At 43.5% G+C, this 11,718-nt stretch overlaps 1 protein-coding gene across 1 annotated transcript; it reads left to right on the top strand.

Annotated features, from left to right (window-relative positions):
* The first annotated feature begins 556 nt into the window (after positions 1-556).
* Positions 557-4,478, top strand: LOC104931844 (Ig-like V-type domain-containing protein FAM187A). The gene is made up of 5 exons (XM_027288713.1): positions 557-846; positions 2,407-2,684; positions 3,153-3,515; positions 3,643-3,875; positions 4,236-4,478. Exons 1-5 carry the CDS (start codon positions 652-654, stop codon positions 4,460-4,462), a joined length of 1,296 nt encoding a protein of 431 aa, XP_027144514.1. The 5' UTR covers positions 557-651; the 3' UTR covers positions 4,463-4,478.
* Positions 4,479-11,718: the final 7,240 nt, after the last annotated feature.

The following is an 11,718-nucleotide window of genomic DNA, read 5'->3' as shown; positions in this document are numbered from 1 at the left end:
TGAGCGCTTGGCGACAGCTGCAAGGAAAAACTTCCCTGAGCAGAACCCAGCTCATGGTGGGCGGCCATCTGCTGTTTGGGTTTAGAGATAAAGAGAGAGACAAAGATGCACATCAGTATTTATCGTAGCTGGACCCTGATTCCCCGATCCAGGCGCAACCATGATCCACAGAGACACGTGAGGAGAGAAAGCACAAAAACTCTTTCAGTACTCCAGAAACATCAAAATCAACATTGACATACGGTCAATGCAGTAACAGAATATTGATTCATGTTGGATCAGCACAGCTTAGTCTGATTCATCCTCTGGGCACCGTGAATGTTTGAACCACACGTGGTGGCAATCCATCCTGTTCAGTGATATGTTTGTCCAACACTGGCACCTTTTCTAATAAATGTTGATTTTATTGCGGCGATAACTAACAACAACAGAACAGGCCGACAAAACTGTTATAATGCAAAGGTGCATGGTGTTACCATAGCAACCACAGCTGAGGTTAGTCAGTGCATGAGAGAAACAGCTTGATTTGATATGGTGAGCTCCATCAGGCCTGTTGTGTTTTGAAAGTTTCATTCTTCTGATGAGAACTAAAGACAGAGCAAACACACCGGAGGCTCCTCTGAGAAGCTGAAAACCTTCATCTTCAACATAATGCCTCCCCTATCCTCCTCCCCCCTCCTTCTCCTCATCCTCCTCCTTTGTCCTGGGGTGTGGAGTTATGAGGCTCCTGAAGATAAGCAGGATATATTTGCTAGAAGAGCCTGTCCTGCCTTCCTGACCTTCACAAATGCTGCTTACCTGGCTGGAGTCACTTTAGAGCTGCCCTGCCACTGCAAACCAGAACAGGTAAGAGGCCGACCGTGAAAAGGAATTTCAGTTTCCACTCTTTAATCCAAAATAAGCAGAGGAATCCAACACAAATTTTAAAGTTTGACATTACTGGTAACTATCAGACTCAGAAAGATGACATGAAATGAATGAACCAGCTCTTAAGGTGTTTTTTAGACAGCAGGAAGCCGCTGCCTGGCAACATCGATGTTTTGTACTTTGATTCGGCAGCAGCAGGGTGCAACTCTGATCCACCGGCCTGTACACCACAGGCTGTCGCTATCGACCAAGTTAAACCTCATCATGGAGCTTAAACAAAGCGCTTTGTATGTTAAAACAGAATTTTTTTGCATATTGATATAACAAGTTTTGCTAACTAGTTTCATGTTCTTTACAGTCCCTGACCACGAAATAACACTTTGAGGTTGACGTTGCTCCGGCACTGTTTGTCTCCATTGATCTGTCTGCTCTCTGCTGGTGAACAAAGTGTGTGATTCAGGGACGCCGCTGAAACAACAGTTAAATACAGAACCGAGTCCTCTAAAACAGTTCCCAACGGTTGGGGCAGGGTTAGGAATAGATGCTTTATTAAAATTAAATTGTGTTTTTAATCAAGTTTTTACATATGTAGGCCAGAAATACACACACACACACACACAAGAAGGGTTCATGCAAATGTGAAGAGATGGGCAGCCACATAAGCCTAGGAGTGTCGGTAGAGTTCAGTGCCTTGCTCAAGGGCACAAGAAGTTGAACTCCCAGATTCAATGTTGAAATTCTATCAGAATCCTCATTTTGGTTGAGGTTCAATAATTAGTGATAAAGGCAACATTGACATTGTTTGTTCAATGATAAAACTGAATCATTTGATTGATTTTAATTGAACTAACACTGATTTTATGTCTGTCTTGATCTATTTTTCACCATTGAAATAACTTTTATTATTTTAGGGTGCAAACCGGAAGAAAAATCAATGTTATATTTTAATGTGGAGAAACACGGACTGAGCTACTGCCGCAAACTGTTTGGCTCATATGGCGTTAGGGTTAGGAATAGATCTCAGACCACCGACCCCCAATTTTGTCTTCAGGAATCCCCTCTGAGTGATTTTTAGATTGAAAAACAGTTCTAAATCACTACTTTTTTGGTCAAATATAGTCAAAATTTTCTCGACACTGTACTTTTTACCAAAGGACACAAAAATAGCAGCCAGTCTTCACAAGTTAATACATGGATGAGTTATTTTCACCCGTCAGAAACAAGTATTTGCGTTGCATAACTAAGAAAACAGTTCCTCTCCTTCCTTTATTCATTACCAGATGTGTGGCTGGCGTTATTGTCAAACTGCTCTGCTGCTGCAGTCCACAGCCTCCAGTCAGATTTATAGAGAAGCAGGCTTTATAGAAAAAGGAATCAAGCTGAGTTGACTGGAAAGAGAAAGTCTCTCAGGTGGACCCAAAACAGAATGAGAGACCTTAATCTGAGCACCTGCTAAAGCAGTCTGTCTCTGATCAGCCGGACAACATTATCGACCGTCAGCAGATGTATGTTGTTCATTGGGTTCCTTGTGTGTTTCAGGTCCAAACAGTCGTGTGGTTCTTCAGGAAACATCTGGACAACTCCAAGGAGACCAGAGCCCTGACTGATCACCATGGCAACAAGCTGCTGGACCCTGGTAGTGTCCCACACAGCGGCGACCTGCGGAGTCGATTCTCCATCCGTCTGTTCAGCCTGCTGATCTTCAGGGCGGCCCCCGAAGACTCTGGCATCTATATCTGCGGCTCTACCCGCAAAGACTTCTTCTATGGTTACGACCTGGACATCCAGGAGGCACGCACGCTCAGCTCCACCCCAAGGTGAGGACAAAGACGAGCTGTCGATGCCTGCGACAGATTTTGACACTGAGGATGATGAACGCGTCTACGGATAGATATGATTGACTCACTGCTGTCCTGCGAACGCGTATCGACGCACAACATCAATCCTCTATCGACATCCTTAGCATGTTTCTGCAAACATTATGAAACCATCCATGTTTGGACATGTTCAATATTTGATTCTGTTCACTGTTAAATAATTCACATGTCGTATGAAAGCCAGAGATAAACAAGCTTTATCGACTTTTGTGATCATCAGTGGCTCAGAATGTTTTAAAGTCACAGTGTAGCAGTGAAAATCCCAGTTTTACAATGACCGAAAAAATGATGCTGGTCTTTTCAAACCGACAAATCGAATCAGACTGAAAACCCTTTGTTGATCTGCTCGCAATCATCCCACAATGGACCTCTCAGTTAAGTGACTCTATTCTGATTTGATGCATCTAGGCTCACTCCAGAAACCCCAAGCAAGAAAAGGAAAGAAGGAAAAAGACTCGGCTCTGCTCGGCCACTCTACCGGGTCTTCACCAGCTTCCGACCCTGGTCAGTCTGCGATCGATGTGGAGTACCAGGAGAGCAGGTTCGCGTCGGACTCTGCTACGTCCACTCCCACTTCCTCCATGTACGCTACAGGCGGGCCAATCAGACGGTCGCCTCGTGTGGCTCAGGGGCGGTGCCCGGAGCTTTCGGCCGGCTGAAGCGAAGCAGAGTCGGAGCCAAGCTGGAGGTCAAGAGCTGTGAAGTGACTTGTCCGACTCGAGCTCCTCCACCCTCCAAAATCGTTGCTTTGATGGCGTTTCTTGGGTACAAGTAAGTAGATAAAGGTATACTGATACACATAAAGACAGATGTATTATATTAAGATAAAGGTATACTGATACACATAAAGACAGATGTATTATATTATATCACATAGTATCTGAATCTGAATGTGTAGTTCCCTGCCAGTGGTGGTACCAGTGTTTTACTTGAACCACCCTGCGGACCGTGTCCTGACTCTGGGCTGTCCTGGGGCCCGACCTAACATGGCCGTGGCCTGGGACAAAGGATCCGAACCCATCTACAGATTTAAATACTCAGCTGGTCGTAACCTCAGCACCACGCACCCCAGGCTGCTGATAGACACCGGACACCACCTGGTGTTTAAACCTGCAAAGATTCAGGACTCAGGTAGCTATAAAACTACACCCGTGCATCAGCCAGAAAAAGCCTTGAGAAAAATATATTTCTGTCCATCTATTAATATTTTATTGTCCTGCTGTTTTGTTTACTTTGCCTAACAACTTGAAAATTCAGCAAGCTACTTGTGCCAATATGTGTGATAGATATTGATGCAGAGAAACTACATCACTGTGGAATAGTTCTTGAATTTTAAAGTCCTTTTATTCCTCACCGATCAGTTGATCTGCTCACCTGGCTGCACAACTGTCCCTTACTCTTGCATTAGTTACAGTTTTTATGTCATATCCCCCTTGAACTCTGTTTTTTTTCTAGTAATTCTTGTAAAGAATATCTGTTTTTGTTCATCAGGTGTCTACTACTGCTGGCTGCAGGGTCAACAGGCCGCCGAGATACGCCTGTTGGTCTACGCCCATTTCGGACGGGGATACTCGGTGATGTCGCATCCCGACTTTCCGGCAGCTGTCCAAACTGTGTTCAGGTCATATGCTGTCATGATGGCTGTATTTTGCCTTCTGCTGTTTGGCAGAGCTGGAGTCAGACACCTGACAGACACTGGAGAGACACATGTGGATTAAACTCGTTGAATGGTCTCCATGAAAAGGCGTTCTAGATCCAAGTCAACATGTTTTTGACACATAGCTACATAACATGCAGCTTTGCAGCTGTGCTGCTTTAGTTGTTGCACTACAGTGATTTCATTTTCTGCTCTGTAATGAACTGTAACCTCATGTGGGCCAGCTGGCCTGACCGTACACTTCATCCATCTATAAAGTAAATTAGTGTTTGATGGTATTACCAAAAGCTTTTGGCTCTGACGTTTGGGAAACAGTTTATTTCAGAGCCTGATGATGTTTTCGTCTCATGTCTCTTGTGTTCGTATGTGAGGAAACACCACAAGTGTTCCCACCTGATGCATCCTCTACACGGGAGTGTGAAGAGCTCTCAGGTGCGCTGCTTCTCCTGATAAGAGCCGAGAGATACAATGAAACGCAGAGAGAGAGAGAGAACATAGACTGAGAATGACACTGAGATAAAAGGAAAGGAAAAACAAAAGAAGTCAAGCTCGAGAGGTTGATAAAAATAAATGATAGATGGCTGAGCTAATGAATGAATGAATGCATTTCCATCCAATTATCCTCCCGTAGATTAGATCAGCTTCAAAGATAAACGGAAAATGCAAATGTGTGTTCATTTTTCCTCGATACTGGAATGTTTGCATTCACGCGATATTGGAACTGGCACAAAAATGTATTAACCGTCTCAAAAACTATAGTTTAATCAAATTTATCAGAGCGGCCATGTATTGTGTGTCTCAGTTTCTCTAGTTTAAGATGCTGCCTCACCTCCTCGGTGGCTGACAGACTTCCATTGGAGAAGAATCAGTCTTCGTGCTTGTAAAGTAACACATTTTGTTGCCTTGAGTTTAATTCCAGTGAGCTCCTTGTTGTTCCAGTGAGTGGACAGTTTAAGAGTGAGCTTAGAGAGGCAGGTGAAACCCTCCATCGATCACAAGTAGAGTCTACGCCTGGGAACATTTCAGAGAGTTTAACTTTAGACAAATGAAGGCAAGTGCAGCAACCCTGAAGTGAACACGGCCATGCCGAGCACAGATTGAGGCTGTATGGACCTCCTCTCACAGATCTCGAAGTCTCCAACGATGAGTTTTGCAGATTGGACAGGAAATTACAAAAAGACAGGATATTGCACCCCGTCCCAAAGGTGTCATCAGGCAGAGAGAGGGAGTTTTAACTTTAATATAACTACGAACCTGGAGTAATCTGAAAAAAATGGGATTGTGGTCAATTACATTTAGTTGCTCAAAGGTAGGAAATGTGTTTATCTAGACAATAATGCATGTAGATGTCATGTTAACTCCAAGCAGCTCAATAACAGGCAGACTCCACATGGCTGTAATGACTTGTCACACCTGGATCTCTGCAGCACATGCAGGTGTTGAAGTGTCTCTCGAGAACCTCGGCGCCGCAATGAAGAGTGGCAGAGGAATGAACAGAATCAGAGGGGAGATATCTGGCTTCTCGCTGCTGAGACAGACAGGGAGTGGGCGGGGGCATCAGATGCGTCCTCATTAAGACGTCTCTCCACCCTGAGAGCCAGAGGGAGGAACAACACAGAGACACTTGTTCCTCCACAGCTGTGGCCTCCTCTTCAGTCCTTTTCATCCCCTCTTCTTCTAACATCCGCTCTCCATCTTTCAGCCTCGGCAGCTCTGAAGTGACTCGACCTCCAGCAAACATACTGAGGGTTCAACATGAAGCCTTTGAGTGTGTTAATGGTCACTCTCATGCTGCTCTGATTCATTCAGGCTCAGAGCCTCTAACCCCAAACACAACCAGAGATCCATTTGTGACGATAAATGGTCGTAAAATGTGTCTTATAAAATCAGCTATAAATGTGCATTATGTTTAAAGATGTATGTTTCTGAACCACCCAAGTTACACCGTACTGTACAAAGGACACAACACTGTAACTTCAGTTCTTTGGGCTCAATCCCACCATGCACATCTTCACCGCAGCTGCCAGAGCTGTTGGAGTTACCTCTAGACGATGATGATTGCAGCAGAAGCTCCCGACACGTTTCAAAAACGTGCAACATGCACTATTTTCCGTGGAGAACACGTGGCTGTCGTGGCATCACGGAGTGTGTCTGTTACGTTAACGTGAAAATGAGTGTTAGCTCCAGGTTAGCAGTTGTGGTTTGGTGTTGGGGTGTCTTGTAGTAGGAATACTACTGCTGCACATGCATTCATTCACCCATATCGTCAGGTCATTTTATTATTTGTTGTGTTGTGTGACTTTGCTTGTTTTGCATTGAACTTGTAACCTGTGTGAAAGTTTTGTTGTGTAAAACCAACCTCAGGCCTTCATGTTTGTGTTAGGCAAGGTCATTTTCCAACATGCATCATTGAACTGCATCAATCCTTACTGAGTGATTGCCTTTTATGAGTATGAAATATTAATATATTGAGGGCACGACAGAAGTCAGATTGGGTACAAATCAGTTTTTTTGTGATTGGTCTGTCATGCAAAGCTTTCTATCCAAAACCCAAAGTGCATACTTCATTGATGCTGATGCTATTTAAGTGACACTGTAGCAAACAAATCCCTGTTTGGGTCCATGTATGTAGAGACTGATTAAAGTTCAAATCCATAGCAACAACTATACTTCTCTACATAATTCTATTAATGAAAGTGAATCTAGTTCAACACGAATTGTTTCCCCCGTGTGAGTTATAATTACGATCACGGCTGTACCGGGAACCCTGACACTGATTTGATTTTTATCTCCTTCTCCTTTGGAAACTCGATTGATACCTTCATCGGATGAATTGTACATCAGAAACTCGAAACGGTCTCTTCCTCTGCTCTTATTTTTCATTCTTTAAATTCTTCTCTTGGCCTCTTTGATTCTGTCCCCACTTCTCATTCTTTCTGCTCATTAATCCTCCTCAGCTCTCCTCCTCAGGACTACGTGGCCGGCTGGGTTTTCACCATAGCCTTAGAATTAATCAGGGACTGATCTACAAATGTGATGAAAGTGGAACATAACAGGCTGTGAGAAGATAAATCCTGGTGGGTTGTCGGCCTCGGGGAGCTGGTATGAGAACTATTTCACATAAGGTGTGGAGGTGGTATCACAAAGAAGTCACCAGGCCAGGATAGGGTTCATCCTCTGAGGAATCGTGAATATCCATACCAGATTTCTTGGCAATCTTCCATGTTAATGTTGAGATGTCTTGCATGGGTTGGGAGTAATATCTTCAGGAGCTTCATCTACCACAGGAACAACTTTGAGTTGCACATGAAATGGGTGCCAAGTGGGAAATTAAGGACATCTACACTGAATAAAAATAGAAACGCAAGGCTTTTGTTTTTGCTCCAATTTTTTTATGAGCTGAAGTAAAAGATCTAAGACGACTTCTGTGCAAGTTGACAAGTTCTGCTCGAGGAAGTTTTTCCTTCCCACTAAGTGCCTATGGTGGGAAATGTTGGGTCTCCGTAACTAATGCGATGATAAGGGACAGTTGTGCAGCCAGGTGAGCAGATCAAGTGATTGGTGAGGAATAAAAGGACTTTAAAATTGAAGAACATCTGAAGGAGATGCCATGTTACGCCACAGCGATGTAGTTTAGCTGCATCAATATCAGCTCAAAGCAATTTTGACAGAGGCTGCCATCAAAGATTTGTTTCGACTTAAAATTCAAGTTTTTAAAAGAAAAACGCCAAAGCCAAAAAGTCCTTAGAACATCGCCCTCTGCTTCTCTGCTGCATTTCATGTGATCGAACAGCCTGAACTGATTAGAACTGCCTTTTTGCTTCAAACCGTTGCATAACAGATTAATATTTCAATAGACCAAGAGCACTTATTATAAAACCACCTTACTTGTGTGTCCTCGGTGTAATCAAAGTCGAAGCAGAAAATCATGTCCAGAATTCACCGCAAACCTTGAACATCAAATAAGATTTGAACAGTTTCAATTTAAGCGTCAGAAAGACTTTCGTAAGCTGCTCATCACTGCCTGAGAACTTGAGGAATGTTTCAGTCCACATACTTTCATGACCTTCCTCTCCACTCTTATATTAAAGTGCAGCCTCCATCCTCCTGTACAGCAGCGTCTCCTCCCTCGCTGTACTTTCCTGTCAGTTAGGCAGCTCGCTCTGCAGAATATGCGCTGCTACCTTGCCTTGGGATGTTGTCTCATTTTTATGGAGCTGCTGTATAGGTGGAGTAGCAGCTACTACTTTCTGTCAATTCAATCTCTGAAAGTGTTTTCTGGGGAGTGAGTGTGACTTACATTTATCAGTTGATGCATGGATGTCTCTCACATTCATGGGAGCTGATAGCTTGAAATCCATCCTATAAAGTTAGTCATTTTCCTTATTTCTAATCCTTATTTTTAACGTGTCTTAGTTTGTTCTTGACATGAATTTACTTACATAAGCTTGTAGTTGATTTTGTTAAAATACCAAATGTGTTTTTTATCTTGGATTTCTGGTAATGCAGCACTGGTTAAAACATTGTGACTTTTCTTGTTAACCTCGATGTTCCCTTTTAAAGTATTTCTACAAGTAAATAATGATGTTTTTATAGGCAGAATCTCTAGCTGCAGTCAAGTAATAGAGAATGAATTTCCAGCATTGTGATGGGAATGAGCTGCTGCCCTGGTAAAGGAGTTCAAGTATCTCGCGTCTCGTTCACTATAGTCGGGGTAACATGGAAACTCGACAGGTCAAAAGCATCAGCAATGATTCAGACATGGTGCCAAACTGTTAGAGAGAGCGAGGCTGACCAGACAGTTCAACCTTCACTTACGAGCTCTGGGTAGTTGCCAAAGCAGGAAATAATTCTCCTTTTAGTGAATAAAACCACTCTGGTGTACTAAAATGAGCCAGTTGAGGCGGTTTAGCATCTGATCGGGATGTCTCTTGGACAGCCTCTCTGCGGATGTATTCCAACCATGTCCAACTGGACGGAGACCCAGAATAGTTTCCTGAAAAACACTGTAGTGATTATTCAATCTGGACTCTGGATGCCTTGATATCCTGCAGGAAGCAGCCAGAGGAAGCAGTGAGGTGGGGGTTGGATTGGGTGGAAGTAACCTGGAACTTTGAATTGTTGAAAAGTTTGGAGATCCGGACAGCCGCTCAAACACAACTGGAAAACAGCCGAGCCAACTCAAGAGGCTTAAAAGGAAGGACATCATCTTCCTTTATATAGAGAACGCTCAACACACACAAAATATCAAACCATTGCACATGAACAGATCATCTTCTGTAGTTTAAACATCAATAATGTGACAAGAAAAGTTTAATTGTTTGTATGCGTGGGAGATAAACTGCTACTGTAACTGGTGTGAGGTTGGACCCAAGAACAGCACAGACTGGGACCAGTGTTAGTTTATAGGCCAAACAGCAGCAGGTACACAGGAAATAGTCCACAACAGAGCCAGCCAAAACAGTCCAACTCTCCAGCAGAAACCTACGGGGAGGGAATCCAAGCAAACAGGAGACCGACAAGGGGCAAACAGGCAGAAGAGTCAGGGACAGAAGGCTGGCCAGGTTACCTGGTTAGGGACAGGCAGGGTCAAACCGAGAGCCTTAGCATGCTGCTGAAGACAGAGTGGAAGGCGTGGGTTTAACTCAGGTGAGGGAAGCAGAAGGTTGACTTCTTATGCTGTAGCACTTAGTGTAAATGCGTTCGTTCTTGCCACATGTCCTTGGGCAAACTGTACACGCTCCAGCCAATGCAAAGAAATATTGCTGCTCATTCGTGTTGGAGGTGAATGAGATGCCGTCCTCTGTCACAGCCGCACCACACTGCGAATTCGCCCCCCCCGTTAGGTAACTTTCCTTCATAGTGAGACGATTGTGGCTGGCAGATGGAGAATAGCAAAGAAGGCAACGGAGAGAAATTTGGACCACACACCACAGCCATTAATCAACTTGTTAGTGCATCCAGGCCAGCAGTGCAGCATGCTGTCTGTCTGCTGGAAGATAAATGAACAGGGACTAGTTTCTTAACCTTGTTTTGCCTCAGGAATAAAGACAGAATATTTAAACCTTTCTGCTGCGCTGCTCCAGCAGATCTGTTAAAAATAATCCCAGGTAATTCTCATTTTTCTGTCATCTTGTTGACTGAAGTGATTGGCTAAAAAAAATGTGAACACACTCGTTGCAGTACCTCTCAGTTAGCAGGCAGTGCTTCCAATTTGGCCTGAGGAAACAATTATAACACACTACATGTGGGGAGTGGGTGAGCTAGTAGTAGCAGTATTTATATTCATCTTCCTCCAGGTGATGTTTAAACCTACCCAAGATATGGTCTGATGCGCCTAGCAGCAGGACAACTTTATTTGTCAGCACCTTCCAAACTGACCAATATCAGCATTACAAGAATAATTCATGTAAATGTCACCACTACTAAGATCTGGTTAACTTTAGGCAACTAAAACTTAGTTAATGGAAAAGATGATGTACTAGTTGAAAGAAACCAATAATAGTCGACATCTGAACAGTAATCTGTGGTGCACATTAAATCATTAAAGGTTTTCCAATGCCATAACAACATCATACTGACACACAACAGGTTTTATTTGCACTACCAAAGCGGATACTTAACATGTAGTTGTTTATTCCAACATTTCGACAGCGGCCATATGTGTCTGAGAGAGTCCTTCTATGGCAGGAACTTTCTGAGAAGAACCTCCTCAGTTTAATTTCCCAAATCTTCAGAAACACAAAACAAGCCCAAAAGGGACTTTAGTTCCTGTTTAGAGTTTGAGTTTGGCTTTTTTAGATTTGTAGATTCAACCTTAGGTCCGCCTGTACACCCAAGACTTCAAGAAAATGTGACTTTGGGTTCAACATCCAAGTCTTCTTTTTCTAACCTTTGTTTTTACCAGTGCAGTATCATTGGGGAAGGTTGTGTTCACACTCATTCACACCAGAAACTGTCCTGGAAAGCCACAGTCTGATTTGACAGCTGTTGTGAACAGCTCCACTGGAATAGTTTGAGGGTTAAAGACCTTGCTCAAGGGCACCGTAGTGGTGCTAATGATGTTCTCTCACTTTTACCATCTGGATTCATCGTGCCTGTCCGGTGCGACCGACATTCCAGTCATTAGCCCACTTCTTCAACCACTACTGACTCAGAATGTGGTCTATCCATGCTCTAACACCATTGGATAAAGGCAAATGTTCAGTCAGGATTTTTTGTTTAACCGAGAACGAGGATGTGGTCTTTTTATCCGGTAACTCTTGAAGATGGTTGATGGAGCTCCTTTATTGTTGTTAAACCATTCTCTGTTTTGTC

Source organism: Larimichthys crocea, chromosome XV (assembly GCF_000972845.2).
Source record: "Larimichthys crocea isolate SSNF chromosome XV, L_crocea_2.0, whole genome shotgun sequence".
NCBI classification, from domain to species: domain Eukaryota; kingdom Metazoa; phylum Chordata; class Actinopteri; family Sciaenidae; genus Larimichthys; species Larimichthys crocea.
This window is presented reverse-complemented; position numbering and strand designations above follow the sequence as displayed.

Bases quoted from the DNA above. Each gene is read 5' to 3' on its own strand.
- LOC104931844 (XM_027288713.1), top strand. From the start codon at position 652: ATGCCTCCCCTATCCTCCTCCCCCCTCCTTCTCCTCATCCTCCTCCTT. The intron at 847-2,406 runs GTAAGAGGCCGA...TGTGTGTTTCAG, and splicing joins GCCACTGCAAACCAGAACAG to GTCCAAACAGTCGTGTGGTT. The intron at 2,685-3,152 runs GTGAGGACAAAG...TGATGCATCTAG, and splicing joins ACGCTCAGCTCCACCCCAAG to GCTCACTCCAGAAACCCCAA.